The 24,162-nt window shown below is 53.0% G+C and overlaps 1 protein-coding gene across 1 annotated transcript; it reads right to left on the bottom strand.

The window, feature by feature from the left end:
• Nucleotides 1-12,382: 12,382 nt before the first annotated feature.
• LOC132321126 (ubiquitin carboxyl-terminal hydrolase 42-like) lies at nucleotides 12,383-16,185 on the bottom strand. Its single transcript, XM_059834698.1, has 10 exons — nucleotides 16,170-16,185; nucleotides 15,364-15,564; nucleotides 14,814-14,924; nucleotides 14,636-14,738; nucleotides 14,421-14,488; nucleotides 14,193-14,263; nucleotides 13,551-13,633; nucleotides 13,177-13,288; nucleotides 12,703-12,843; nucleotides 12,383-12,487 (listed from the first exon to the last, which is right to left on the bottom strand). Exons 1-10 carry the CDS (start codon nucleotides 16,183-16,185, stop codon nucleotides 12,383-12,385), a joined length of 1,011 nt encoding a protein of 336 aa, XP_059690681.1.
• Between the last annotated feature and the right edge of the window lie 7,977 nt (nucleotides 16,186-24,162).

The raw sequence follows: 24,162 nt of genomic DNA, 5'->3' as shown, positions 1-24,162 counted from the left end.
CCACAAAGTCTGATTTTCAGTGCTCAAATCCTCATTTTGAGGCCCAAATAGTCATTTTGAGTCTCCAAAGCCTCATTTTGAGAGTCCAAAACCACATTTTAAAGGCCCAAGTAGTCATTTTGACATCCCAAAGCCTCATTGCGATGGTCCAAAACCTCATTTTGAGGACCCCAGGTGTCATTTTGAGTGTCCAAAACTTCATTTTGAGGTCCCAAGGCCTCATTTTGAGGGTCCAAAGCCTCGTTTTGAGGGCCCAAATCCTCCTTCTGAGGGTTCAGATAGTGATTTTGAGCGTCGAAATAGTCATTTTGAAGGTCCAAAGCATAATTTTGAAGGGTCCAAAGAGGCATTTTGAGGCGCCAAATGGTCATTTTGAGGGTCCAAAGCCTCATTTTGGGCCTCCGCGGACCATTTTTTAGGCTGCCACGCCTCAGTTTTTAGGGGCAATGGATCCCTTGAGGGCACAAAACCTATTGTCAAGGTCCAAAGCCCCGATTTGAGGGTCCAAAGCTGTGGAGGAATGGTTTAGTAACAAGGGACACGATCTGATTCCCATGAGCAACTCAGTCTCTGATGGGAGGAAAGGCTCAGAAGGAACCGCTAACTGTCCTTGAAAGCCTGTTGTGATAAGAGACAGCGGAATGGTAAACAAGAAGAAGGAGCTACATCCACGAAGAGGAGAAGTGCTCCTGTGCGTGCACAAGAGCACTGTACCAATCACACTCGCCGCCCTGGCGCATGAACAGAGGCTGTAAGCCAATTATACAACTGTTGCGGACGCGTGTTCTTGGCATCTGTCTATATATACTCTGTAAGCTTGAATAAAAGGGAGAACGACTATACTCATACTGAGATTTCATCGTTACTCCGGGTGGTTCTCCCTCTCCAACACAAAGCCTCACTTTGAAGGCCCAAGTATTCTTTCTGAGCATCTAAATCCTCATTTTAGGGCCCGTAGCCTCATTTTGTGGCTCCAAAGAGCCCATTTTGAGGGCCCAGAACTTCATTTTGAGGGCCCAAATAGTCATTTTGAGGGCCAAACCCTCAGTGAAGGCTCAAAGCCTCATTTCGGGGTTTGAAACCTCGTTCTGAGCGTCCAAATCCTTATTTTGTGACTTTCAAATTGTAATTTTGAGGGTCCAAATAGTCATTTTGAGGGCCCAAAATGTGGTTTTGATCTTCCAAAACCTCATTTTGACGGTCTAAATACTCACGTTTAGGGTCCGAATAGACAGTTTGAGGGTCCAAATCCTCATTTTGAGGGTCCAGATTGTTATTTTGAGGGCCCAAATCCTCATTGTGAGGGTCCAAAACCTCATTATGAGGACCCCAGACATCATTTTGAGGGTCCAAAGCCTCATTTAATGGTTTGAAGCCTCATTTTCAGGGTCCAAATCCTTTTTTTGAGGGTTGAAATAGTAATTTTGAGGGTCCAAAGCCTCATTTTCAGGGTCCAAACACTAATTTTGAGCATCCAAACTAATTTTGAGGGTCCAAATTGTCATTTTGAGGGTCCAAAGCCTCATTTTGTGCCTCCGCGGACCGGTTTTTAGGCTGTCACGCCTCAGTTTTTAGTAGCAATGGATCCCTTGAGGGCACAAAACCTATTGTCAAGGTCCTAAGCCCCGATTTGAGGGTCCAGAGTCTCATTTGGAAGGTCCAAGTATTCTTTTTGAGCATCCAAATCCTCATTTTAGGGACTATAGCCTCATTTTGTGGCTCCAACTAGCCATTTTGAGGGCCCAGAGCCTCATTTTGAGGACCAAAATAATCATTTTGAGGGCCCATAGCCTCAGTTAAGGCTCAAAGCCTCATTTTGAGGGTCTGAAGCCTCATTTTGAGCATCCAAATCCTTATTTTTGAGGTTTTCAAATTGTAAACTTGAGGGTACGAATAGTCATTTTGATGGTCCAAAGCCTCATTTTAAAGGCATAAATAGTAATTTTGAGGACCCAAAACCTCATTTTGATGGTCCAAATAGTCATTTGGAGGCCACAAAGTCTGATTTTCAGTGCTCAAATCCTCATTTTGAGGCCCAAATAGTCATTTTGAGTCTCCAAAGCCTCATTTTGAGAGTCCAAAACCACATTTTAAAGGCCCAAGTAGTCATTTTGACATCCCAAAGCCTCATTGCGATGGTCCAAAACCTCATTTTGAGGACCCCAGGTGTCATTTTGAGTGTCCAAAACTTCATTTTGAGGTCCCAAGGCCTCATTTTGAGGGTCCAAAGCCTCGTTTTGAGGGCCCAAATCCTCCTTCTGAGGGTTCAGATAGTGATTTTGAGCGTCGAAATAGTCATTTTGAAGGTCCAAAGCATAATTTTGAAGGGTCCAAAGAGGCATTTTGAGGCGCCAAATGGTCATTTTGAGGGTCCAAAGCCTCATTTTGGGCCTCCGCGGACCATTTTTTAGGCTGCCACGCCTCAGTTTTTAGGGGCAATGGATCCCTTGAGGGCACAAAACCTATTGTCAAGGTCCAAAGCCCCGATTTGAGGGTCCAAAGCTGTGGAGGAATGGTTTAGTAACAAGGGACACGATCTGATTCCCATGAGCAACTCAGTCTCTGATGGGAGGAAAGGCTCAGAAGGAACCGCTAACTGTCCTTGAAAGCCTGTTGTGATAAGAGACAGCGGAATGGTAAACAAGAAGAAGGAGCTACATCCACGAAGAGGAGAAGTGCTCCTGTGCGTGCACAAGAGCACTGTACCAATCACACTCGCCGCCCTGGCGCATGAACAGAGGCTGTAAGCCAATTATACAACTGTTGCGGACGCGTGTTCTTGGCATCTGTCTATATATACTCTGTAAGTTTGAATAAAGGGGAGAACGACTATACTCATACTGAGATTTCATCGTTACTCCGGGTGGTTCTCCCTCTCCAACACAAAGCCTCACTTTGAAGGCCCAAGTATTCTTTCTGAGCATCTAAATCCTCATTTTAGGGCCCGTAGCCTCATTTTGTGGCTCCAAAGAGCCATTTTGAGGGCCCAGAACTTCATTTTGAGGGCCCAAAGAGTCATTTTGAGGGCCAAACCCTCAGTTAAGGCTCAAAGCCTCATTTCGGGGGTTTGAAACCTCGTTTTGAGCATCCAAATCCTTATTTTGTGACTTTCAAATTGTAATTTTGAGGGCCCAAAAAGTCATTTGGAGGGTCCAAAGCCTCATTTTGAGGGTCCAAATTGTTATTTTGAGGGCCCAAATCCTCATTTTGAGGGTCCAAAGCCTCATTTAAGGGTTTGAAGCCTCATTTTCAGGGTCCAGATCCTTTTTTTGAGGGTTGAAATAGTAATTTTGAGGGTCTAAAGCCTCATTTTCAGGGTCCAAACACTAATTTTGAGCATCCAAACTAATTTTGAGGGTCCAAATCCTTTTTTTGAGGGTTGAAATAGTAATTTTGAGGGTCCATAGCCTCATTTTCAGGGTCCAAACACTAATTTTGAGCATCCAAACTAATTTTGAGGGTCCAAATTGTCATTTTGAGGGTCCAAAGCCTCATTTTGTGCCTCCGCAGACCGGTTTTTAGGCTGTCACGCCTCAGTTTTTAGTAGCAATGGATCCCTTGAGGGCACAAAACCTATTGTCAAGGTCCTAAGCCCCGATTTGAGGGTCCAGAGTCTCATTTGGAAGGTCCAAGTATTCTTTTTGAGCATCCAAATCCTCATTTTAGGGACTATAGCCTCATTTTGTGGCTCCAACTAGCCATTTTGAGGGCCCAGAGCCTCATTTTGAGGACCAAAATAATCATTTTGAGGGCCCATAGCCTCAGTTAAGGCTCAAAGCCTCATTTTGAGGGTCTGAAGCCTCATTTTGAGCATCCAAATCCTTATTTTTGAGGTTTTCAAATTGTAAACTTGAGGGTACGAATAGTCATTTTGATGGTCCAAAGCCTCATTTTAAAGGCATAAATAGTAATTTTGAGGACCCAAAACCTCATTTTGATGGTCCAAATAGTCATTTGGAGGCCACAAAGTCTGATTTTCAGTGCTCAAATCCTCATTTTGAGGCCCAAATAGTCATTTTGAGTCTCCAAAGCCTCATTTTGAGAGTCCAAAACCACATTTTAAAGGCCCAAGTAGTCATTTTGACATCCCAAAGCCTCATTGCGATGGTCCAAAACCTCATTTTGAGGACCCCAGATGTCATTTTGAGCGTCCAAAACTTCATTTTGAGGTCCCAAGGCCTCATTTTGAGGGTTCAAAGCCTCGTTTTGAGGGTCCAAATACTCATTTGAGGGTCCAATGCTTCATTTTGAAGTTTGGAAGTCTTCTTTTGTGGGTATAATTCCTCATTTTGAGGGCCCCAAATCTGATTTTGATCTCCCAAAACCTCATTTTGACGGTCTAAATACTCACGTTTAGTGTCCAAATAGACAGTTTGAGGCCCAAAGCCTCATTTTGAAGGTCAAACAGTAATTTTGAAGGTCCAAATAACCATTTTGAGGGTCCAAATTGTTATTTTGAGGGCCCAAATAGTCATTTTGAGGGTCCAAAGCCTCGTTTTGAGGGTCCAAAGTCTCATTTTGTGCCTCCACAGACCCGTTTTTAGGCTGCCACGCCTCAGTTTTTAGTGGCGACGGATACCTTGAGGGCACAAAACCTAATGTCAAAATCGGAAGCCTTGTATTGAGGGCCAAAATCTTCATTTTGAGGGATGAAATCCTCATTTTGAGGGCCTGAAGCCCCTTTTTGAGGGCTGAAATCTCATTTTGAGGAATGAAGTCTGTTTTGAGGGCCAAAAGCTTTACTCTGAGGGCCCGAATCCCCATTTTGAGGGTCTGATTTTGATCTTCCAAAACCTCATTTTGACGGTCTAAATACTCATGTTTAGGATCCAAATAGACAGTCTGAGGGCTCAAAGCCTCATTGTGAGGGTCCAAAGAGTCATTCTGAGGGTCCAAATGCTCATTACGCCCATTGAATTTCTTCTTGTGTTGCCCATTCTTGCACTTCCTACACGGGAGAAGTGCTATCCGTTATCACTGCGGATGACATCAGGAGTAGGTAGACTTGAGAACCAAAACCATAGCCCTCATACTGTATTTCACCCATCGGCCTTCGGGCACTTTGTTGCCAAAAGCAAGCCAGAGGCGACTTCCGCTCCTGCAAGAATGCATCGATGCATCGGCGTTAGCGTGGCTGATGTGAGGGGAGACGATCTGGGGTCAGATCCTGAACACGGGGACTGTGGGCCATATCCGCAGCTGCGGCTGAATGGCCCCAGAGCCCTGAAAGGCCGCACAAGAGGAGCGAGGAGGGGAGCCCTGCCCGAGTGCTGCCCACAGGGCTGGGCTGAAGGGCAGCTGTCTTTGCAGAGCACCCATCTGTAGGGCTCAGGCTCCCACGGCAGCCTTACATCACCAAAGAGGGGCAGGAACTTTTCCGCCAGCTGCAAAGCGATGACGCTGGCCTCCTCCCTCTTCACGTGACGCATCGTGTTCCTGCGGAATACCAGGGCCTTCATCTTGACATCAGTGTTGGCATCCTGCAGGGTCTCCATGACGTCCGGCAGCAGGACCGGCATTTTTCTTGCCTATATGCTCACCGTCTCAGGTGTCTTCGCAAGCGTGATGAGGGCCCTGAGCACCAGCGAGAGCATCACCAGGCTTGGATGCCTCAGGTACCTCTGGGCCTTGTACAGGGCAACAAACTCCTCTGTTTTGACGTCAGCGCAGAGCAGCAGCTGAAATGAAGTCAGCAGGGAGAGACCAGCAGAGCCCGCCGGGCTCCCTCCACCGCGCTGGCACAAAGGAGGCAGGACACGCGGGCGGTGGCAAGTGTCTCCTCTCCCCAGACTTGAAGCTCCCTCAGCCTGTGTAGAGGCCATGCCTCTGCCCCAGGCTCAGCAACTGGCATGACTCTGGCTTCTGCCCCTTTCTCTGCCCCTGCCCCAGGTTTGCAGGAGATTCAATAGAAAATCCTTTATTGGTTGGAGACAAAAGGGATGGAATGTCCCTGACGACCTCTATAGTTATATAATTCCCAAGCAACGGGTAAAAGGAAAAAGAAGGAAGGGTAAGAATCAACAAGAGAAAAGGAGAAATAGAAAAGAGAGAGACATATCACCACCCTAGGTTCCAGCGATGTCTTATCCTGCGTAGTGTCTCGTTCGTGGTTCCTGGGTGGTGGGGCGCCTTCACCCAGTCTGTCCTGGCGTCTTTTATAGTCTCTTTCTTCCCAGGACCCTCTTTTCAGGCAGACTCTCGACACGCAGGAGCACTATTCACTTGGAGTGCTTGGAACGTTCTCAAGACGAGTAACTTTTGAGTAGATAGAAAGTTCATTTTGAAGACTGAAATCTTCATTTTGAGGAACAAAAACTTAGTTTGGGGGCTGGAATCCCCATTTTGAGGGTCCAAAGCCTCATTGTGAGGGTCCAAAACCTCATTTTGAGGGTCAAAACAGTAATTTTGAGGGTCCAAATGGTCATTTTGAGGGTTCAAAGCCTCATTTGGGGCCTCCGCAGACCTGTTTTTAGGCTGCTAAGCCTCAGTTCCTGGCGGCGAGGGATCCCTTGAGGACACAAAAACTAATATCAAGGTCCAAAGCCTTGTTTTGAGGGCCAAAATCTTCATTTTGACCATCAAAATCTTCATTTAGAGGGCCCAAACCCCCATTTTGAAAGCTGAAATTTTCATTTTGAAGAATAAAATCTTTGTTTTGAGGGTCCAAATAGCCATTTTGAAGGTCCAAAGCCTCATTTTCAGAGTCCAAATAGTCATTTTGAGGGCCCAGATCCTCATTGGGAGGGGCCAAAATCTGATTTTGAGAATGCCATGCCTCATTTTGAGGGTCCAAAACTTCATTTTGACGGTCCAAAGAGTCATTTTGAGGGCCCAAAGCCTCATTTTGAGAGTCCAAAGCATAATTTTGAAGGTCCAAAGCCTCATTTAAGGGTCCGAAGCCTCAATTTGAGGGTCCAAATAGTCATTTTGTGGGTCCAAATCATAATTTCCAGCATCCAAATAGACATTTTGTAGATGCAAATCCTAATTTTGAGGGTTTGAATAGGCATTTTGAGGGTCCTTAGTCTCATTTTGAGGGTCTAAATAGGCATTTTGAGGGTCCAAAATCTCATTCTGAACGTCCAAATTGTTATTTTGAAGTCCCAAAGCCTCATTGTGAGGGTACAAAACCTCATTTTGAAGGCTCGAAGCCTCATTCAACGGTCCAAAGCATCATTTGAGGGTCCAAATCCTCATTTTGCGGGTCCAAATACTTATTTTGAGAGCCCATAGCCTCATTTTGAGGGGCTAAAGCCTCATTTGCAGGGTCCAAATCCTCATTTTGAGGATCCAAACGCTCATTTTGAGGGTCCAAATCCTCCTTTTGAGGGTCCAAATCGTCATTTTGAGGGTCCAAATAGGCATTTTGAGGGTTCAAAACATCTGCCGCCATTTTCTGCAAGAAGGACGTCAAATTGCCCGCTCTGCAGTGGACGGAGGTGGGAGATCAAGTTCCCTGCGCAGGGAGCAGATGACTACCTGGAGCATGTCATCGCGTCCCCCCGCCCTGTGTAGCCATCAGTCGCCACAGCCCGCCAGCTCCGACACGGAGGAGGAAGCGAGAACATTGGAGGTCACCCTCCGCAGGGGTCCCAACTGTGCCCCGTCTGTGCCCGTCCCTGCAGAACAGGAGCAGCCCCAGGAAGAGCCAGGGGAGGCAGCAGCAGCGGGTCCCTCTGCCCGGGGCCGCAGCCGCAGCTCCTCCACTCCTGGACAGGGCAGGTCTTCCCATGCCGCTTTCTCCCCCTTCTCCTGGTGCCTTTCCTTGCTCCCTGCACCCCGCTGTGGGTAGCACCAGCCTGCTGGGGGGCACAGCCGTAGGCTTCTGCTCTGCTCTGGTTTCTCTCTGCTGTCTGACGTCGGCCAGGGCAACCTTGCTACGGGGAGGGCTGTCAAGGAGGCACGGACAACAGGCAGGGGCATCCGAGCCGGAGGCGAGCCTTGGCGTAACGGTATTTGGCAGGTACAGAGTGATTTCTACCAGCCCAAGCCTTTACCAAGGCAAACAAGACCTTCAGCTTTCACCTACAACAGGCTGGCATTTCACTTCTCATTTGGGCAACAGAGAAAGGGATGAAGGAAGGTGGGGTCGTCCCAGATCACAAAACAACTCCTTGCTGATGCTCAGCTTCTGGAAGCTCCCGGCTCCCAGTCCTGCGTAAAGCAATTCACGTGTCTGAGAGGAGCTCCTGAATGGGGAAGTGAAAGGTTTTCTCTGTGTAGGGCTGGCGGGACCAGAGATATTTCCAACGTTTTGTACAACATCTCTACTCCAGGACAAAGGTGGAACTGTAGACTATCACCAGAGGAGAAGAGATAAGGAGCATGAGCCGGGAAGGTGCAGATGTTGACAAGAGGCACCTGCTCAAACGTCACCTCTTTGCGTACGCCCCGTCCACTCCCATTCTCCTAAAATCCCACGGTTACGGTACCAGGAGGGCTTTTGTAGGGAGGCGTCATCTTCTAAGCCGAATCCTATCAGCACTACCTCCAAGAGAAAGTACAATGATGGTTGGGTTGGGTTGGGTTGGGTTGGGTTGCGTTGGGTCGAGCTGGTTTTCGAGCCCAGGTTGCACAGCTGTAGAAACTGCAATGCCTTCAGCCCACGCTGTCCTCTTTATAGCACAGCATAGCATACAAGAGAATAAAATATTTCATTTGGAAGGGACCTACAAGGATCGCCTAGTCCAACTGCCTGACCGATTCAGGGCTGACCAAAAGTTAAAGCATGTTGTTAAGGGCGTTGTCCAAATGCTTCTTAAACACTGAGAGGCCTGTGGCATGGACCACCTCTCTAGGAAGCCTGTTGAAGTGCTTGAGCACCCTCTCAGTAAAGAAATGCCTCCTAATGTCAAGTCTGAACCTCCCCTGGGGCAGCTTTGAACCATTCCCATGTGTCCTATCGCTGGGAGAAGTGCTCAGCACCTCCCTCTCGACGTCCCCTCCCCAGGAAGCTGCGGAGAGCAACGTCTTCGCCCCTCGGCCTCCTTTTCTCCGAGCTAGACGAACGCAAAGACCCGCTCTCGGCCCGCAACACTGAGGCTCAGCCCAGCTCCCGCAGCAGGACGGAGCAGAGACATCTCCCCCTTCCCCTGGGGCAGCCGTCCCCAGCGCTCAACAGGCAAACTGCCCGGCCTGCCTGCGGCAGCGGCGCATCGAACAGCGCCGGGCCGAGGGGCAGCCGAGGCGGGAGAGCGACCCCGCGCTCAGCAGGATCGGGCCGCTCCCTCCTGTGCTGCTGCGAGCAGCGCTGGCAGGATGAGCCCTCCCCTGCTCGGCCTCTGGCTCGGCTACACCCGGCAGCCGGAGGGGTGGGAAAAGGGAAACGGGTTTGTGCTGCTCTTACCACGGGTGTCCTCAGCCAGTGCTACACTGGTGGGAACTGGTTTAGGCTGGGGGAGAGGATGCAATTCATGTAATTAACCAATTAGGCAATTAAAAAGGGAGCAGGAGAGCAGCAACAAACCCCAATGATAACGGCTTCCCCCAGCCCCGCTCTTCCCAGGCTCAGCCTCACTCCTCCCTTCCCGACTCCTCCGCCCCCTCTCCCCTCCAAGCGGCACAGGGCGATGGGGAATGGGGCTGTGGGCAGCCCACAGCGCCTCGTCTCTGCCGCCCCTTCCTCCTCCTCACCTTGTCCCCCTGCTCCCGCCTGGGCCCCAGGGGCCGCAGCTCCTGACAGGAGCCTGCTCCGGCCTGGGCTTTTCTCCAGGGGTTGCAGCTTCCTGGTGGAGCTGTCGATGGCCGCCTGAGGGGGACAGCGTTGGTGGCTGGATCCATTTCACAGCATCACAGGCTACTTGAGGCTGGCCGGGAGGTCACCTGGAGGGTGAAGTCACCTGGTCCAACCCCCCCTTGCTCAAGCAGGGCCACCTGCAGCCAGTTGTCCATGACCATGTCCAGAGGGCTGTGGAACATCTCCAAGGATGGAGACGCCACAAGCTCCCTGGGCACTCTGTGCCGCTGCTCGTCACCCGCACAGCACCCTTTGCACTTCCCCTTGCTGAACTGCATGAGGTCCCTGTCAGCCCATCTCTCCAGCCTGCCCAGGTCCCTCGGGATGGCAGCACGGCGCCCCGGCCTAAGCGCCACTCCTCCCAGTCTGGTGCCATCTGCCAGCTTGCTGAGGGTGCACTCTGCCCCATCATCCAGACCATTAAGGAAGATGTTAAACAGGATTGGAGCCAGTACTGACCCCTGGGCAACACCAGGAATTACCGGCCTCCAACTCGTCTTGGTGCCACTGAGCAGCACCCTCTGGGCCCGGCCGTTCAGCCGGTTTTCGGTTCCCCTCGCTGTCAGCTCATCCAGCCCATTTCTGTTTGTGTGACTTGAACTCCATATTTAAAAAGAAGAGATTGGAAGATGGGCATGTGCAAGCACACGGCTTTCAAAATCTCAAGATATAAACCTCCCACAGTGGGTATTTCCACCAAAAGCCTCAAAACCGAGAGAGAAGAAGACACCCTGGAAGGCCAACAAATGTTTTTAATTCTGGCTTTGGCTTTTCTGCCTGTTGGTTCCAAAGGAGTTGTTTTTGCAAGGTGATACCAAAATCTGACCACGGATTAAAGGTCTTCCTCGAGGGACCTGTGGGCAGGCGGGCCAGGCGGCAGAGCTGTCCATCGCTCTGGAAGGTCTCTCTGAGCTCTTCCTGGCCAGAGGCAGCACTGGGAGGAGGGACAGGGTGGGCTGCTGGTGCCCTTAGTGCAGCTTGGTCCCTGCTGGGGGCAGCTTTGGTGCTTCCTGGATTCCTCCTCCTCCTCCTCCTCCTCCTCATCTCTGGCTTTGCAGGAGTCAGATGTTGTGCTCCTCCCTCAACCAGGGTCACAAGCTGCCCCCATCACCGCTGCAGTGTTTGTCTGGCATGTCTCTCTGGGGCGCTGAAACCCTTCTCCTCCTCCCTGCTGAGGGGTCACAGTCCGTGGTGGCCACAAACCGGCTGCGGAGATCATAGCCCCGTGGCGGGGATCTACTCCGCTCTCTCTGCCTCAGCCAAGTTTGCCCCCGAGCAGCCCTGGGTGCGGGAGCCAACTGGGAGCTGGCGTTGGAGGGCCCTGGAGCTCCATTATCCCTTGGGGCTCGGTCACAACGTGGAAGACTTATTCTCCCCCTCCTCCTCCTCCTCCTTGCTGAGCAGTACTCACTGTACTCTACAAAACGGCTGCGGAGATCATAGCCCCGCCGCGGGGATCTGCTCCGCTCTCTCTGCCTCGGCAGGGTGTGCTCCCAAGCAGGACTGGGTGGGGGAGCCAACTGGAAGCGGACATCGGAGGGCCCTGGAGCTGCGTCATCCCTGGGAGCATGGCCACAATTTGGAGGACCAGTTATCATCCTTCTCCTCCCTGTTGAGTGGTCATAGTCCGTGGCGTCCACGAACCAGCTGCGCAGACCACTGCCCCACTGCGGGGATCTGCTCCAGACCCTCTCCCTGGCCCCGTTCCTCTGGCAGCAGGAAAAAGGGCCGAATCCGTGCTCCTCGTCGTTATCATCTTCTCGCACGCTGCGCAGCGCACGGTCAAATGGTTGACGGTGGAGCGGGAAATCAGGCTGTCTTCTGGGCACGGCGGAGGTGACGCTGAGCCTGCCTGGCCAGATGAGGCACGGCCGGCCTGCAGACGCCTCCCGGGCACCTGCCCAGGTTAGCTGGCTGGTGCTGGCTGGTGCGGAGGAGCTGCCGTGCTCTGGAGAGTCCTCCATGCCCACCGCCATGTCCTGCAAAGAGAGCTGTGAAAAGGTCCTGCCCTTTCCTCCCAAGAGGACCACAACAGTGGGGAAACCCCAGGAGCTCTGGGAGGGGACAGCTAAAGGCCTCCCAAAGGCTCTTCTGGAGGGCTGCCAAGGCAGAAGGGCCAAAGGCGGAAAAGGGGATGGATCTAGGCGGGATGCTTTCAGAGGGAGCAGCCTCGCGGCTGTGAAGAAAGCTGCAGTGTGGGAGGGAAAAGAGAGCAACGCCAAGATCCCAGAAAGAAATGCGCCTGGTGCCCTGACCCACTTCCCCAGAGCTACCTTAGTCTGACGAGGCAGATCCCATGCTCCCACAGAACCCGCCTGCTTGCTGCCGGCCGCCCACTGACTGAGGAAGGAGCGGGCATGTGATGGTGCCGGTGAGGAAGAAGTCCTTTCTCCCATTTTCAGATCGGAGCGTCTGGAGAGAAAGAGTGATCTCTGTTTAGGGCTGTTCTCGCAGTTTAGACCTGGGCAGCAGCCCAGCAAGGAAGGATAAGGACTGACGTGGGGTAGCTCGGGTTTGACAGCACTGAACGATGCAGGTAGTAATTGTCTTCTGTGACGGAAAGAGAAACACTCAGGAGGACAAGAAGAAAAGTAGCAAAGCCAGGAAAAGGAAACACAGTATTCTGAACACAGTTAATACTGCTTATTACCTGACATAGAACAGTAAATAGGCTTGCTGCCTGAGAACTGTGTTGAAGTCACAGGGAACCACAGACGAATCGTCCATCTCGTACCACAGTCCATTGCTGGCCTGCAAAGAAGGCATCGGTATCTGGAGATGAACTGCATGGTGTCTCCACAAAAAGACAGGCAGAAAACTACAGAACCAAGAGGACGCCAAAACCGATCCAACCCGGCCGGTAAGGAGACCTTCCCCCCAAAAGCTTGGCTGCCGGGAACACTGCCGCGGAAGTTGTCTTCCCCAGGGTACGTTTTTCCCTTGTTAGGTGAGAAGTTGCTCTTCACCTTCGTGTAGCAGAAATAGTGTCCTGTATGACAGCTGCCACCGCTGTGCACCAGGACAGCATATAAGGAGTAGAGGAGCGGTTCTCCAGCTGTCTGAGACGTGTATGGCCGAAGATCCAAGTACATGGGATACTCCACAACCTACGGAGAGACCAAGAGGGCTCAGAAATGATCCTGAAATTCGACACGAAATAGCTTTCCAAGACCAGGGGCCAGAGGTTTACAAATACATCTTTTGTGGCTGATGGAAACTTGGTTTTCCCTAAAGCGACATGTCGTGCTTTGGGTGGCAGGAAAGTGTTCTCAGCCAAAGCAGCTCTGCCGGAGCAGAGTGCATGCTCATCTTCCCACGGGAGCTCTCCTCTCCCCAGAAGGGAACACGAAAATCTCAACATGAAGAGCTTGGGAAAGAGCGCACTGCTTTGGGAAACCTCCCGCTCCAGGGAGAAAGTCGCGCTCCAATTGCGTACGCACCTTGCTGATCTTCCCGCCGGTGAAATGGTCAAACCTTTTCAGACACACCGTGAGAACCTTTGGCGCCCGATGGATTGTAAACCTCTTGGAGGCGGCAACTATCTTGTCACACCTGGAATCCAAGCACAGAGCCGAGTGGTGAAACGCAGCCTTAAATGCCCCCTTTTCTCCCCCCAGAAGGCCGAACAAGCTTTCACGTCTCACACGTCCTTCCGCTATTTTAAGGCTATTCAGTTGTCTAAGGCCGGATTAGAAAAAAAAGCCGCGTGTCCTTGTTGTGCATCTCACCTAGAGGAAAAGATGACTTACGCTCGATGACATGCAGCACCTTCCCCCAGGATCTAGTATTAATATGTCGTTAGGAATCATCTTACTTGCTACATTTAAAGCAGTTTTCACCATCCAGCTGCTCAGGTTTCACAAAGTCCTTGAGAGCTGCGCTGACCGATGAGGCTGCCTGGAGGAGTGAGAAAGGAGAGCACTGAGCTGAGGGCAACGCCCTCGTCCCAACACTTCCTAGGAGTTGACCAGAAGAGCCAGGTAGCTGACGCTGAGGAGACCCACCCTGAACCCGCAAGCAGCGCCCAGGAGGAGGCCGAAAGAGGGGATTACGCTGAACATTCCCCTCAATTCCACGGAATCCCAGGGCCATCAAGAGCCACCTCTCTGGGGCACCGCACGGTTCAGCTACCGATGGTGTGCAGGGTCATCAATAAGGAAAACACCACAACCCATCAGCCTGGGAGTCAGACGGGTGTGGAGGGAGGGCAAAGGGAAGAAGGATGAGAGCACGTCGAGGCTGCAGAGAGGATAATTCGTGCTTGTCGGGCTTAAAGCCGGCACCTCCAGGGAGACGACTGCCACGGCCTCCCCAGAAGGACGCCTTCCATTCCACTCCCCACCCACCACCAAGCTCTCTTGTGTTTGCCGTCTACGTTTTTAAAGCCAAATGCGTTTATGCTGGAAAGCTACAGGAGCCTTGGGACGTCTGGAAGCACAATTCCAAACCCTCTTACTTTTATATCCAGAGGAACATCCAGGAAGGTCTCGTAGGAATCAGAAACCGCTTTGCAGCTCAAGCACGTGACTGGAAGGCAAATGGAAATGCTCAGCGATAGAGGGAGTGGACTGTGCGGGTTTACGCTCGTCGTACCTACTACGCCAGTCACAAGAACAGCTGTTGATCACAGGCAGACAGAAGGGCACAGACAATTCCAAGGAGAGCAATAGGTGTGGAAAAGTACCTCTGGATCTCAGAAAGCCCCCAAATATTTGATGGACAACGGTAGTTGATTGAGAAGAGATGTCCAAGCTGGAAATAAATGGTAAGGCAGGGAGTTATCTCCTCCAAGAGTTTCACTTTGTCTGAAAGCCCTGGGCGCAGTTTTTCCCTGACGGGAGTACGTCGAGGAGTCCAAAGGGCTGGGGAACATTCAAAAGGTCATTTGCTTGTGCTTACTCGCTGCTTCCACTCAGACAAGCTCTCTGCATGGCATCGACAGTATAGCGTAAGAACTCGTGGGCGTCTTCCTGCATGCCAAGCTGGAAATGTTCTCCTATTCCTAAGAAAGAAGAAGTTAGGAGTTCTCTCCTACGAGAACAGAAGACACCGTGTCAAAGCACCTGAAATGACTTACGCTTGAGGACACTGAGGACAGCCCAAGGCTCGATGGCACTGGCGGAGGAACGCAAGACCATGTTAACGTGCGCTTCCATTCTGCACATCATGCAGAAGCCTAGCTGGCGACCTGAGGAGAGAGAGGAAAGCGATTTGTCAGCTTAGCAAAATATCCGTAGCAACGGGAAACTTAATGGAGAGGAGTTCTACTCTCTTCTCCTAGGGTGACAATGTCCCAACAAGCCCGGGACATTTCTGTGCGTAGAAAACTTTTTTCAGAGGGATGCTAAACTGACAGAAGTTTTGTGTGCCGTAAGCAAAGAGAGTTTAAGCTGCAGGAATAGGGACGGAGACCCGGGGCTAGAAAGAGGTGACTTTCTGAAGAGGAACACGCCTAGGTACGACAAGCGGCTTCTAGGCTTGAGCGTTCAAAGGACACCCGCTCGGGGCGGGCGGGGTGGGGGGTTGACAAAGAAGGGCTGCTTTTCCCCTAAATCAAATTCCAGGTTCTGGGAATCCTCAGGAAGTGCCCAACAGATTGACAAAGAGCTGTTCCTAAAAGTACTCACACGACAAGCTGTGCTCACGAGAGAGCAGGTAGTTGGCCAGAGGGGGTGTGTACGTCAGGCACTGCAGGACGGAGTTGAGGAAGCACGTATTGTGCAGGTTGTGGAGTCCCGCTCCAGCTCTCTGTCGTTGCTGCCAGCCCATGCAAATCTTCTCCGGGGGAAAGAGGATCCTTTGTGGCGGAGCCATTCCCTCGGCAATGACTGCAGGGAAACGACGTTTGAAAAGAGGTGAGACGATACTGTTGCACAAAAGCATATTTCAAAGTCGAGTTCTGTGCAGGAGCACCCAGGACAACCAGCTCTAACCTCCAACACAGAGACATTGGGGGAAGCCTAACGCTGCCATTGAAATTTGCTTGTTAAGAAACAGCTGTGGAAGATAGTCTGTTCCCTCGCTTACGTTGCCCAAAGTCCAACAAACCCACACTCTGATTTCTGTGCCTCGGGCTACCTTCCTTTCCCTCTAGGCTCTTGAACTAGATTATCAGGTCAAGTCTTCCCTTTTCCTGATTGTAACTGGACAAAAACAAGCAAGACCCTAGCACAGAAGGTAACCCTACTGATGTCAGAGCTTTCTATGAGCAATGTCGTCTTTCAACGTCTTGTACATAGTGGCAGAGGAGTGAGAAAACGCCGTTTCCTGTGTCTAATTGAAAACACCTGGGTAGCTCTGGCCACTATAAGGAAACGCCCCAGACTTCACTCCAGGTTGTCAGCACATCAGCTTTCAGGGATGGAGGACCAGCCGCGTCCATCGCCTTTGGGGATTCACAAAGTCCAAGCCTGCTGGGGAAACTGTTACTCACAGGAGTCGTTCCCCATTGCGGCCATCGCTCCTCTCAGGAACAGAGGGGAAAGCTCAGGATGACAAAGGATGTCAGGATGTGCTCGCGGAAGAGAAGACCAGCGCCAATCCCGTCACCTGATCGCCAAGAAATAATTGTAGCTCAACAAAATGATGGAAGAAAACCCCAAAGGAAACTCACAGAACAGCATCCGCCATCAAAACTGTTTCCGTGGTAGTTTTAACTGCTGCAGAGCCGCAGGCTGACGACCTCACCATCACTGTCACGGGGCCCTGGTTCACAGCAGTTCCAAAGGCCCTTTTGAAAGGCTCAAATGTGCGTCACCTTCTCGGAAGAGGACCTGCTGCTGACCTGTTGCCAGCTTTAGCAGCAGAGCCCTCTGGCTCTCCAGCCCACACTTTCCCACCTCGGATGCAGGAGTGACGGACCAGCTTTTGGCCACTACTTTAACGGCTGCCTTTGCCGTGCTCCTTTTCTGCCTTCCTTCCTACCGCAGCAGCCAGGGTGGGCTCCTTGTCATTCTAGGCTGAGCCCAACGCCTCAGACTACGCTGCCCCCACCCCCCACTTACCTATCCCAGGCTACGGTAGAGACATCAGAATTAGCAAATAGGAACTCTACCCATAGCGCATATCTGGCCAGCCCAGAGAGGTGTAATAGCTCAGCCGACAGCTCGGAAGGTATAGACCAGCGGAGACTTTTATCCTGTATCTACCTACTCTGTGATCTGTCCCGAAAGTCTAATCTTAATTACCTTTGAAAGAGGATGGAAGTGGAGGCCAAGTGGGCAGTAAACGATAAATGGTTGGAACAACGTAGCCACGCAAGAAGCAAAGGAAGGAGCCAAGTTATCCCGAAGGCCAGCTCAGCCCAAGTGGCTTTCACTGGCCCGCTTTTCAGGATGTGAAGCCCTGGCCTGGTGAGCTCACAAGCAGCGGGCGGGTCCTGCATCACTGCCCCTTTGTGACACGGAGACGCACGGGGACGCACGGGGACTCATGGGGACGCACTGCGGCCACGCAGCCGCTGCAGCCTGGGCACCTCACGTAGCCAGCAGCTGGCAGCCGCTGGGCTTCCCCACACACTGCTGGCAATGGGCTGTTCGTCCGCCGGCAGAGCTCCCACCTCTTCCCTGAGCCGCACAGCCAGAGGAATAAAAACCTGCCCAGGGCAGTAAGCGTGCCTGTTCACAGCTTTGGCTGGCACATTGGGTTACTGAGAGTTTCTTTTCCGCTCTTCCCAGCTACGGGACTGTGTCCGTGAGACGCGTGCAGCAAAGCACCAGGTCTCTTACGGGTTCGTTTCCAATGAATTTCATCTGCCCCCCCAAGATACAGCCTCAGGCTGACTCTGAACTAGTGCTACCACAGGAACACTCAGCAACTGGGCAGGGTTGACCCTAGCTGGCTGCCAGGCCCCCACCCAGCTGCTCTCCCACCCTGCAGCTCCAAAAATGTTCAGGAGCGGCTTTTTAGCGTCTTCACATTTTCTCCCGCCTCCAGGGTTTGTGAGATTTCTGGCTGCCACACATTTGCCCAATTCCCACTCGGGGTGGCTGGAGGCAGTTTTATTCCCGCCCCGCTTGGCTTATGTAGTTTTGGGCAGTCCTCACTTGGGACGTCTGCTATAACCCCCTGTTCCTGCTCGGCGGGCAGTTGTATTGCTCCTGCCCTGACGAGGCAGCCGGTTCTTATTCCTGCCCTACTTGAACTGTCTTGTTTGGCCCCTGCCCCACCTGGGTCATCTACTTTCCCCAGTCCTACTCGGGGCAGATAGTTGTACTCCTGCTCAGTCAGGGCAGGGAGTTTAGCCCCTGCTCCACTCAGGGAGGTTTTCTTCTTTTTATCCTCTACGTGGGGCATCCAGTTTGGTCACAGCCTTGCTCGGCTTTTTCTCATCACGTCCCTCTCGGGACGGCTCTTTGTTCCCCTCTCTTGCTTGGGGAAGCTCTTTTTTCCCCCTTCTCCACGCAGGGTACCTGGATTTACTCCTGCCCTGCCTGTTACGGAAAATCGTAACCAAGAAAACTCCCAAAGCCAAATGACAGTTCAGAAGGCCGACATTGGTTTATTGCTGCGCTGGGTGCATGGGGGATTTCTCCTCCTAGCATGCACACCCGCTTGAAATCATGACAAGTATTTAAACAGTTAGCAAAGTGAGTGACGCCTACCGGTCCCACCCCTTAACTAACTATTGGTTGGTACCTTTCTTACTTCACCTTAAAGCGACAGTTCTCTTTTAATTCACTACGCATGCCCAGAGAGGAGGGGGCTTATTTGGGTTGGGGGCGTTTTCTACCTAGGAGGTGTGGTTTTCGCAGGATAATGAGGTGGGTCAGCCTTCGGACACTGTATTGGCACTCTATTCTATCTTCCTAGAAGTCGTCCTTGTGTTAATGCTTATTGTTAGTTAGTGGAGACAGGTTTTATCTTTAACACGTCTAAATGCCAGGTGCATTCCTTACAAAGTGTCTTCCTTCCTTACCTTTGGGATTGGCTTTCTTCTTCAAGAAGAAATACTCTTTGGGTGCATTCCAAACACACGTTGGGGTCACCTGAGGAGGATCTTCTTGGCCAAGACGTTTTGGCACCTCTGTAGCTCTCTGCAAGTTCAGAGCACAGAAGGAGACCCAACTAGTCTGCGATGCTCCTGCCAGGCACCACAAACTCTTCACGGGCACCGCTGGAACCCAACGACTTTGTTAAACACGGGAGTGACGATGCAGCCGAGGAGAGGATCTGCCTCTCAGCTGTCGCTGCCTGCTCCTTTGCAGCATCCTAACGTTTCACTCCAGCATCTCAGTACCGCCTCCCATGCCATGGGGTCGGAGCACAGAGGAGTGATCCGCAACAGGGCAGCAGGAGGGGGCTGCTCTTCAGCCCTCTTCCGAGACTCCTCCTTTCCACCTCTTTGGCCTGGTTTCCAGGTGCTGCTCTCGATCTCGATGTGCTCGCAGGAGGTGGAGCGTCAGCGCCTGAAGATGGGTAGTAGCCTGCGGGCTGCCTGATCGGCCTTACGCCTTCTCCCTCTTCCATGACCTCGTCTGCCGGCTGCAGCAGGGCTGCTGGCAAAACGCGCGGTGGAAAGACAACAGTCCCGCCTCGCCCTGCCCAGCGATGGGGTGAGGACAGCAGATGCTGAATGGCACCAAGGCCCTTGCCGAGCTGCAGAGAGGGGAACGGGAGGGACAGGAGGGGACTCACGACCTGCAGGGAGCAGTCGCACACAACTTGGCTGGCTGGAAAATAAGATGAACATGAGTTATTGCTAACCGCAAAATAGAGGAGGCCATGGGATGAAAATTAGTTCCCCCCCAATAAAATAGAGGACGATGTTGGGGGGATTTATTTCCCTCCACAAAAAATGCAGTAGGGCCATAGGGACGGATGGTATTTCTGCCCCCAAACAACAAGGTGGTAGCACAGGAAAAGAATATAGAAAGGCAACTGGGAAAGGAAAGGGAACTGCTGCATGTTTGCAGGGAGCATCAATCTGGAGCAGCCGGCAAGAAGGGGACCTGTGGGGTGGCTCTGTGTGGTCTCTGGGACACGTACTCAGCCACGGCAGTGCCCACGGGGCAGCGCCCTTGCGTGTTTCTCGCAGAACCTGGTCGTCGTGCCCCCGGGCAGGGGCTGAAGAGGAAGGAGCTCCCTGTGTCCCGCTGGAGGTTTTGCCGGGGGCTGGAGCTCTACAGCAGAAGGAAAGGCGCCATGGGCAATGGCTCCTGCCGGTGCAGCGAGGGCAGCCGTTTATGCAGGATGGTGGATACACCCTCCTGCCTCCAAATCGGGCAAGAGCCAGGTCTGAGGCAGACCTCAGACCTTCCTTTTTACAAGGAAGACACACAAGCCAAACTGCCACACATCTTGTTTCATTAGTCTTCTCAAAGGAGATCTTGGGCCTGTGGGTGGTCGTGGTGGCTCCCCGTCTTCCCGTGAACCTGTACACGGTACACACAGGTGTACTCTGGGTTTCCCCAGTTGCTCTGCACCTCGAATTTGATGTAGCGAAAGGTCCTGGGAAGCTCCTTCTGTAAAGAAATGGGGGCAGCCATCATTAGGCAGGTGGCAAGAGCCACAGCACATCGCCGGAGGCCCCTCTGCCCACGCTGCCCCTGCCGAGGACCAAACGGCAGCCCTGACGAAGGAGGAAGCAAGGGCAACCAGAGCTCTTTCCTCCACGGACTTGCAGGGAACCCGGCCTTCTTCCCGCGCATGCTGCCCACAGCTCTTGCGGTACCTGCACGTGGAACGTCTGAGCCACCTCCTTGTGCACCTCGTAGGTGAATGTCCCCAGGAGAGTTTCTGCCCCTGCCTCATCCACGCCCTCACAGACAAGAGACAAAGGGAGCAGGTCAGGCTCGAGCAGGGCGCCAGAAAAAGGGCCCGCCGAGGCCGAACCGGGAAGCCTTGCCCACCTCCCTCGGCTCTAGCGGTAGACTAGCACGGCTTAGGCTGACTCTGGGTGCTTTGAGCACGTGCTCCAGGATCCTTGGCCATGAAGCAGAGAGAAGCCCCCAGAGGCACAGACCCGCCACGTGCCCCCAGTGGCCCCCCAGGGGAGGCGGTGCCCTGCAGCAGCCAGCCCCAGACAGAGCTCTGAGAGAAGCTGCTGTGAGAAGCACGTCTCTGGTAGAGCTTTTCCCTGGGGCCAGGCCCCACCCTAAGAAGCACAAGGCAAAGACTCACGGAGACGGCAAACTCCTTGGGGGCGCTGCTGACTTCTCCGGAAGGAGAGACTGCCTCGGAGATATGCCAGATGGTGAAAGCCCTTGGCCAGATCTGCTCAGGCAGCCGGATGACTCTCTGGGCTCGGCCATCCAGCCAGTTTTTTACCCAGTGAAGAGTGTACCTGTCTAAACCACGGGCCGCCAGCTTCTCCAGGAGAATACTGTGGGGAACAGTGTCAAAGGCTTTACTGAAGTCCAGGTAGACAACATCAACAGCCTTCCCCTCATCCACTAGCTCCTCCACTCCTGGACAGGGCAGGTCTCCCCGTGCCGCTTTCTCCCCCTTCTCCTGGTGCCTTTCCTTGCTCCCTGCGCCCCGCTGTGGGTAGCACCAGCCTGCTGGGGGGCACAGCCGTAGGCTTCTGCTCTGCTCTGGTTTCTCTCTGCTGTCTGACGTCAGCCAGCGCAACCTTGCTACGGGGAGGGCTGTCAAGGAGGCACGGACAACAGGCAGGGGCATCCGAGCCGGAGGCGAGCCTTGGTGTAACAGTATTTGGCAGGTACAGAGTGATTTCTACCAGCCCAAGCCTTTACCAAGGCAAACAAGACCTTCAGCTTTCACCTACAACAGGCTGGCATTTCACTTCTCATTTGGGCAACAGAGAAAGGGATGAAGGAAGGTGGGGTCGTCCCAGATCACAAAACAACTCCTTGCTGATGCTCAGCTTCTGGAAGCTCCCGGCTCCCAGTCCTGGGTAAAGCAATTCACGTGTCTGAGAGGAGCTCCTGAATGGGGAAGCGAAAGGTTTTCTCTGTGTAGGGCTGGCGGGACCAGAGATATTTCCAACGTTTTGTACAACATCTCTACTCCAGGACAAAGGTGGTACTGTAGACTATCACCAGAGGAGAAGAGATAAGGAGCATGAGCCGGGAAGGTGCAGATGTTGACAAGAGGCACCTGCTCAAACGTCACCTCTTTGCGTACACCCCGTCCACTCCCATTCTCCTCAAATCCCACAGTTGCGGTACCAGGAGGGCTTTGGTAGGGAGACATCATCTTCTAAGCCGAATCCTATCAGCACTACCTCCAAGAGAAAGTACAATGATGGTTGGGTTGGGTTGGGTTGGGTTGGGTTGGGTTGGGTTGCGTTGGGTCGAGCTGGTTTTCGAGCCCAGGTTGCACAGCTGTAGAAACTGCAATGCCTTCAGCCCACGCTGTCCTCTTTATAGCACAGCATAGCATACAAGAGAATAAAATATTTCATTTGGAAGGGACCTACAAGGATCGTCTAGTCCAACTGCCTGGCCGATTCAGGGCTGACCAAAAGTTAAAGCATGTTGTTAAGGGCGTTGTCCAAATGCTTCTTAAACACTGAGAGGCCTGTGGCATGGACCACCTCTCTAGGAAGCCTGTTGCAGTGCTTGAGCACTCTCTCGGTAAAGAAATGCCTTCTAATGTCAAGTCTGAACCTCCCCTGGGGCAGCTTTGAACCATTCCCATGTGTCCTATCCCTGGGAGAAGTGCTCAGCACCTCCCTCTCGACGTCCCCTCCCCAGGAAGCTGCAGAGAGCAACGCGGACGCCCCTCGGCCTCCTTTTCTCCGAGCTAGACGAACGCAGGATCGGGCCGCTCCCTCCTGTGCTGCCGCGAGCAGCGCTGGCAGGATGAGCCCTCCCCTGCTCGGCCTCTGGCTCGGCTACACCCGGCAGCCGGAGGGGTGGGAAAAGGGAAGTGGGTTTGTGCTGCTCTTACCACGGGTGTCCTCAGCCAGTGCTACACTGGTGGGAACTGGTTTAGGCTGGGGGAGAGGATGCAATTCATGTAATTAACCAATTAGGCAATTAAAAAGGGAGCAGGAGAGCAGCAACAAACCCCAACCATAACGGCTTCCCCCAGCCCCACTCTTCCCAGGCTCAGCCTCACTCCTCCCTTCCCGACTCCTCCGCCCCCTCTCCCCTCCAAGCGGCACAGGGCGATGGGGAATGGGGCTGTGGGCAGCCCACAGCGCCTCGTCTCTGCCGCCCCTTCCTCCTCCTCACCTTGTCACCTGCTCCCGCCTGGGCCCCAGGGGCCGCAGCTCCTGACAGGAGCCTGCTCCGGCCTGGGCTTTTCTCCAGGGTTGCAGCTTCCTGGTGGAGCTGTCGATGGCCGCCTGAGGGGGACAGCGTTGGTGGCTGGATCCATTTCGCAGAATCACAGGCTACTTGAGGCTGGCCGGGAGGTCACCTGGAGGGTGAAGTCACCTGGTCCAACCCCCCCTTGCTCAAGCAGGGCCACCTGCAGCCAGTTATCCATGACCACGTCCAGAGGGCTGTGGAACATCTCCAAGGATGGAGATGCCTCAAGCTCCCTGGGCACTCTGTGCTGCTGCTCGTCACCCGCACAGCACCCTTTGCACTTCCCCTTGCTGAACTGCATGAGGTCCCTGTCAGCCCATCTCTCCAGCCTGCCCAGGTCCCTCGGGATGGCAGCACGGCCCCCCGGCCTAAGCGCCACTCCTCCCAGTCTGGTGTCATCTGCCAGCTTGCTGAGGGTGCACTCTGCCCCATCATCCAGACCATTAAGGAAGATGTTAAACAGGATTGGAGCCAGTACTGACCCCTGGGCAACACCAGGAATTACCGGCCTCCAACTCGTCTTGGTGCAACTGAGCAGCACCCTCTGGGCCCGGCCGTTCAGCCGGTTTTCGTTTCCCCTCGCTGTCAGCTCATCCAGCCCATTTCTGTTTGTGTGACTTGAACTCCATATTTAAAAAGAAGAGATTGGAAGATGGGCATGTGCAAGCACACAGCTTTCAAAATCTCAAGATATAAACCTCCCACAGTGGGTATTTCCACCAAAAGCCTCAAAACCGAGAGAGAAGAAAACACCCTGGAAGGCCAACAAATGTTTTTAATTCTGGCTTTGGCTTTTCTGCCTGTTGGTTCCAAAGGAGTGTTGTTTTTGCAAGGTGATACCAAAATCTGACCACGGATTAAAGCTCTTCCTGGCCAGAGGCAGCACCGGGAGGAGGGACAGGGTGGGCTGCTGGTGCCCTTTGTGCAGCTTGGTCCCTGCTGGGGGCAGCTTTAGTGCTTCCTGGATTCCTCCTCCTCCTCCTGCTCCTCTCTGGCTTTGCAGGAGTCAGATGTGCTCCTCCCTCAACCAGGGTCACAATCTGCCCCCATCACCGCTGCAGTGTTTGTCTGGCATGTCTCTCTGGGGCGCTGAAACCCTTCTCCTCCTCCCTGCTGAGGGGTCACAGTCCGTGGTGGCCACAAACCGGCTGCGGAGATCATAGCCCCGTGGCGGGGATCTACTCCGCTCTCTCTGCCTCAGCCAAG

Source organism: Gavia stellata, unplaced genomic scaffold, assembly GCF_030936135.1.
Source record: "Gavia stellata isolate bGavSte3 unplaced genomic scaffold, bGavSte3.hap2 HAP2_SCAFFOLD_53, whole genome shotgun sequence".
Taxonomy (NCBI): Eukaryota; Metazoa; Chordata; class Aves; order Gaviiformes; family Gaviidae; genus Gavia; species Gavia stellata.
This window is presented reverse-complemented; position numbering and strand designations above follow the sequence as displayed.

Excerpts from the sequence above, each read along its gene's own strand:
- LOC132321126 (XM_059834698.1), bottom strand. Across the intron at positions 14,925-15,363 it reads TCGTGAGCACAGCTTGTCGT|GTCGCCAGCTAGGCTTCTGC; the intron begins GTGAGTACTTTT and ends CTCTCTCCTCAG. Across the intron at positions 14,264-14,420 it reads GGGCTTTCTGAGATCCAGAG|TCACGTGCTTGAGCTGCAAA; the intron begins GTACTTTTCCAC and ends TTTGCCTTCCAG.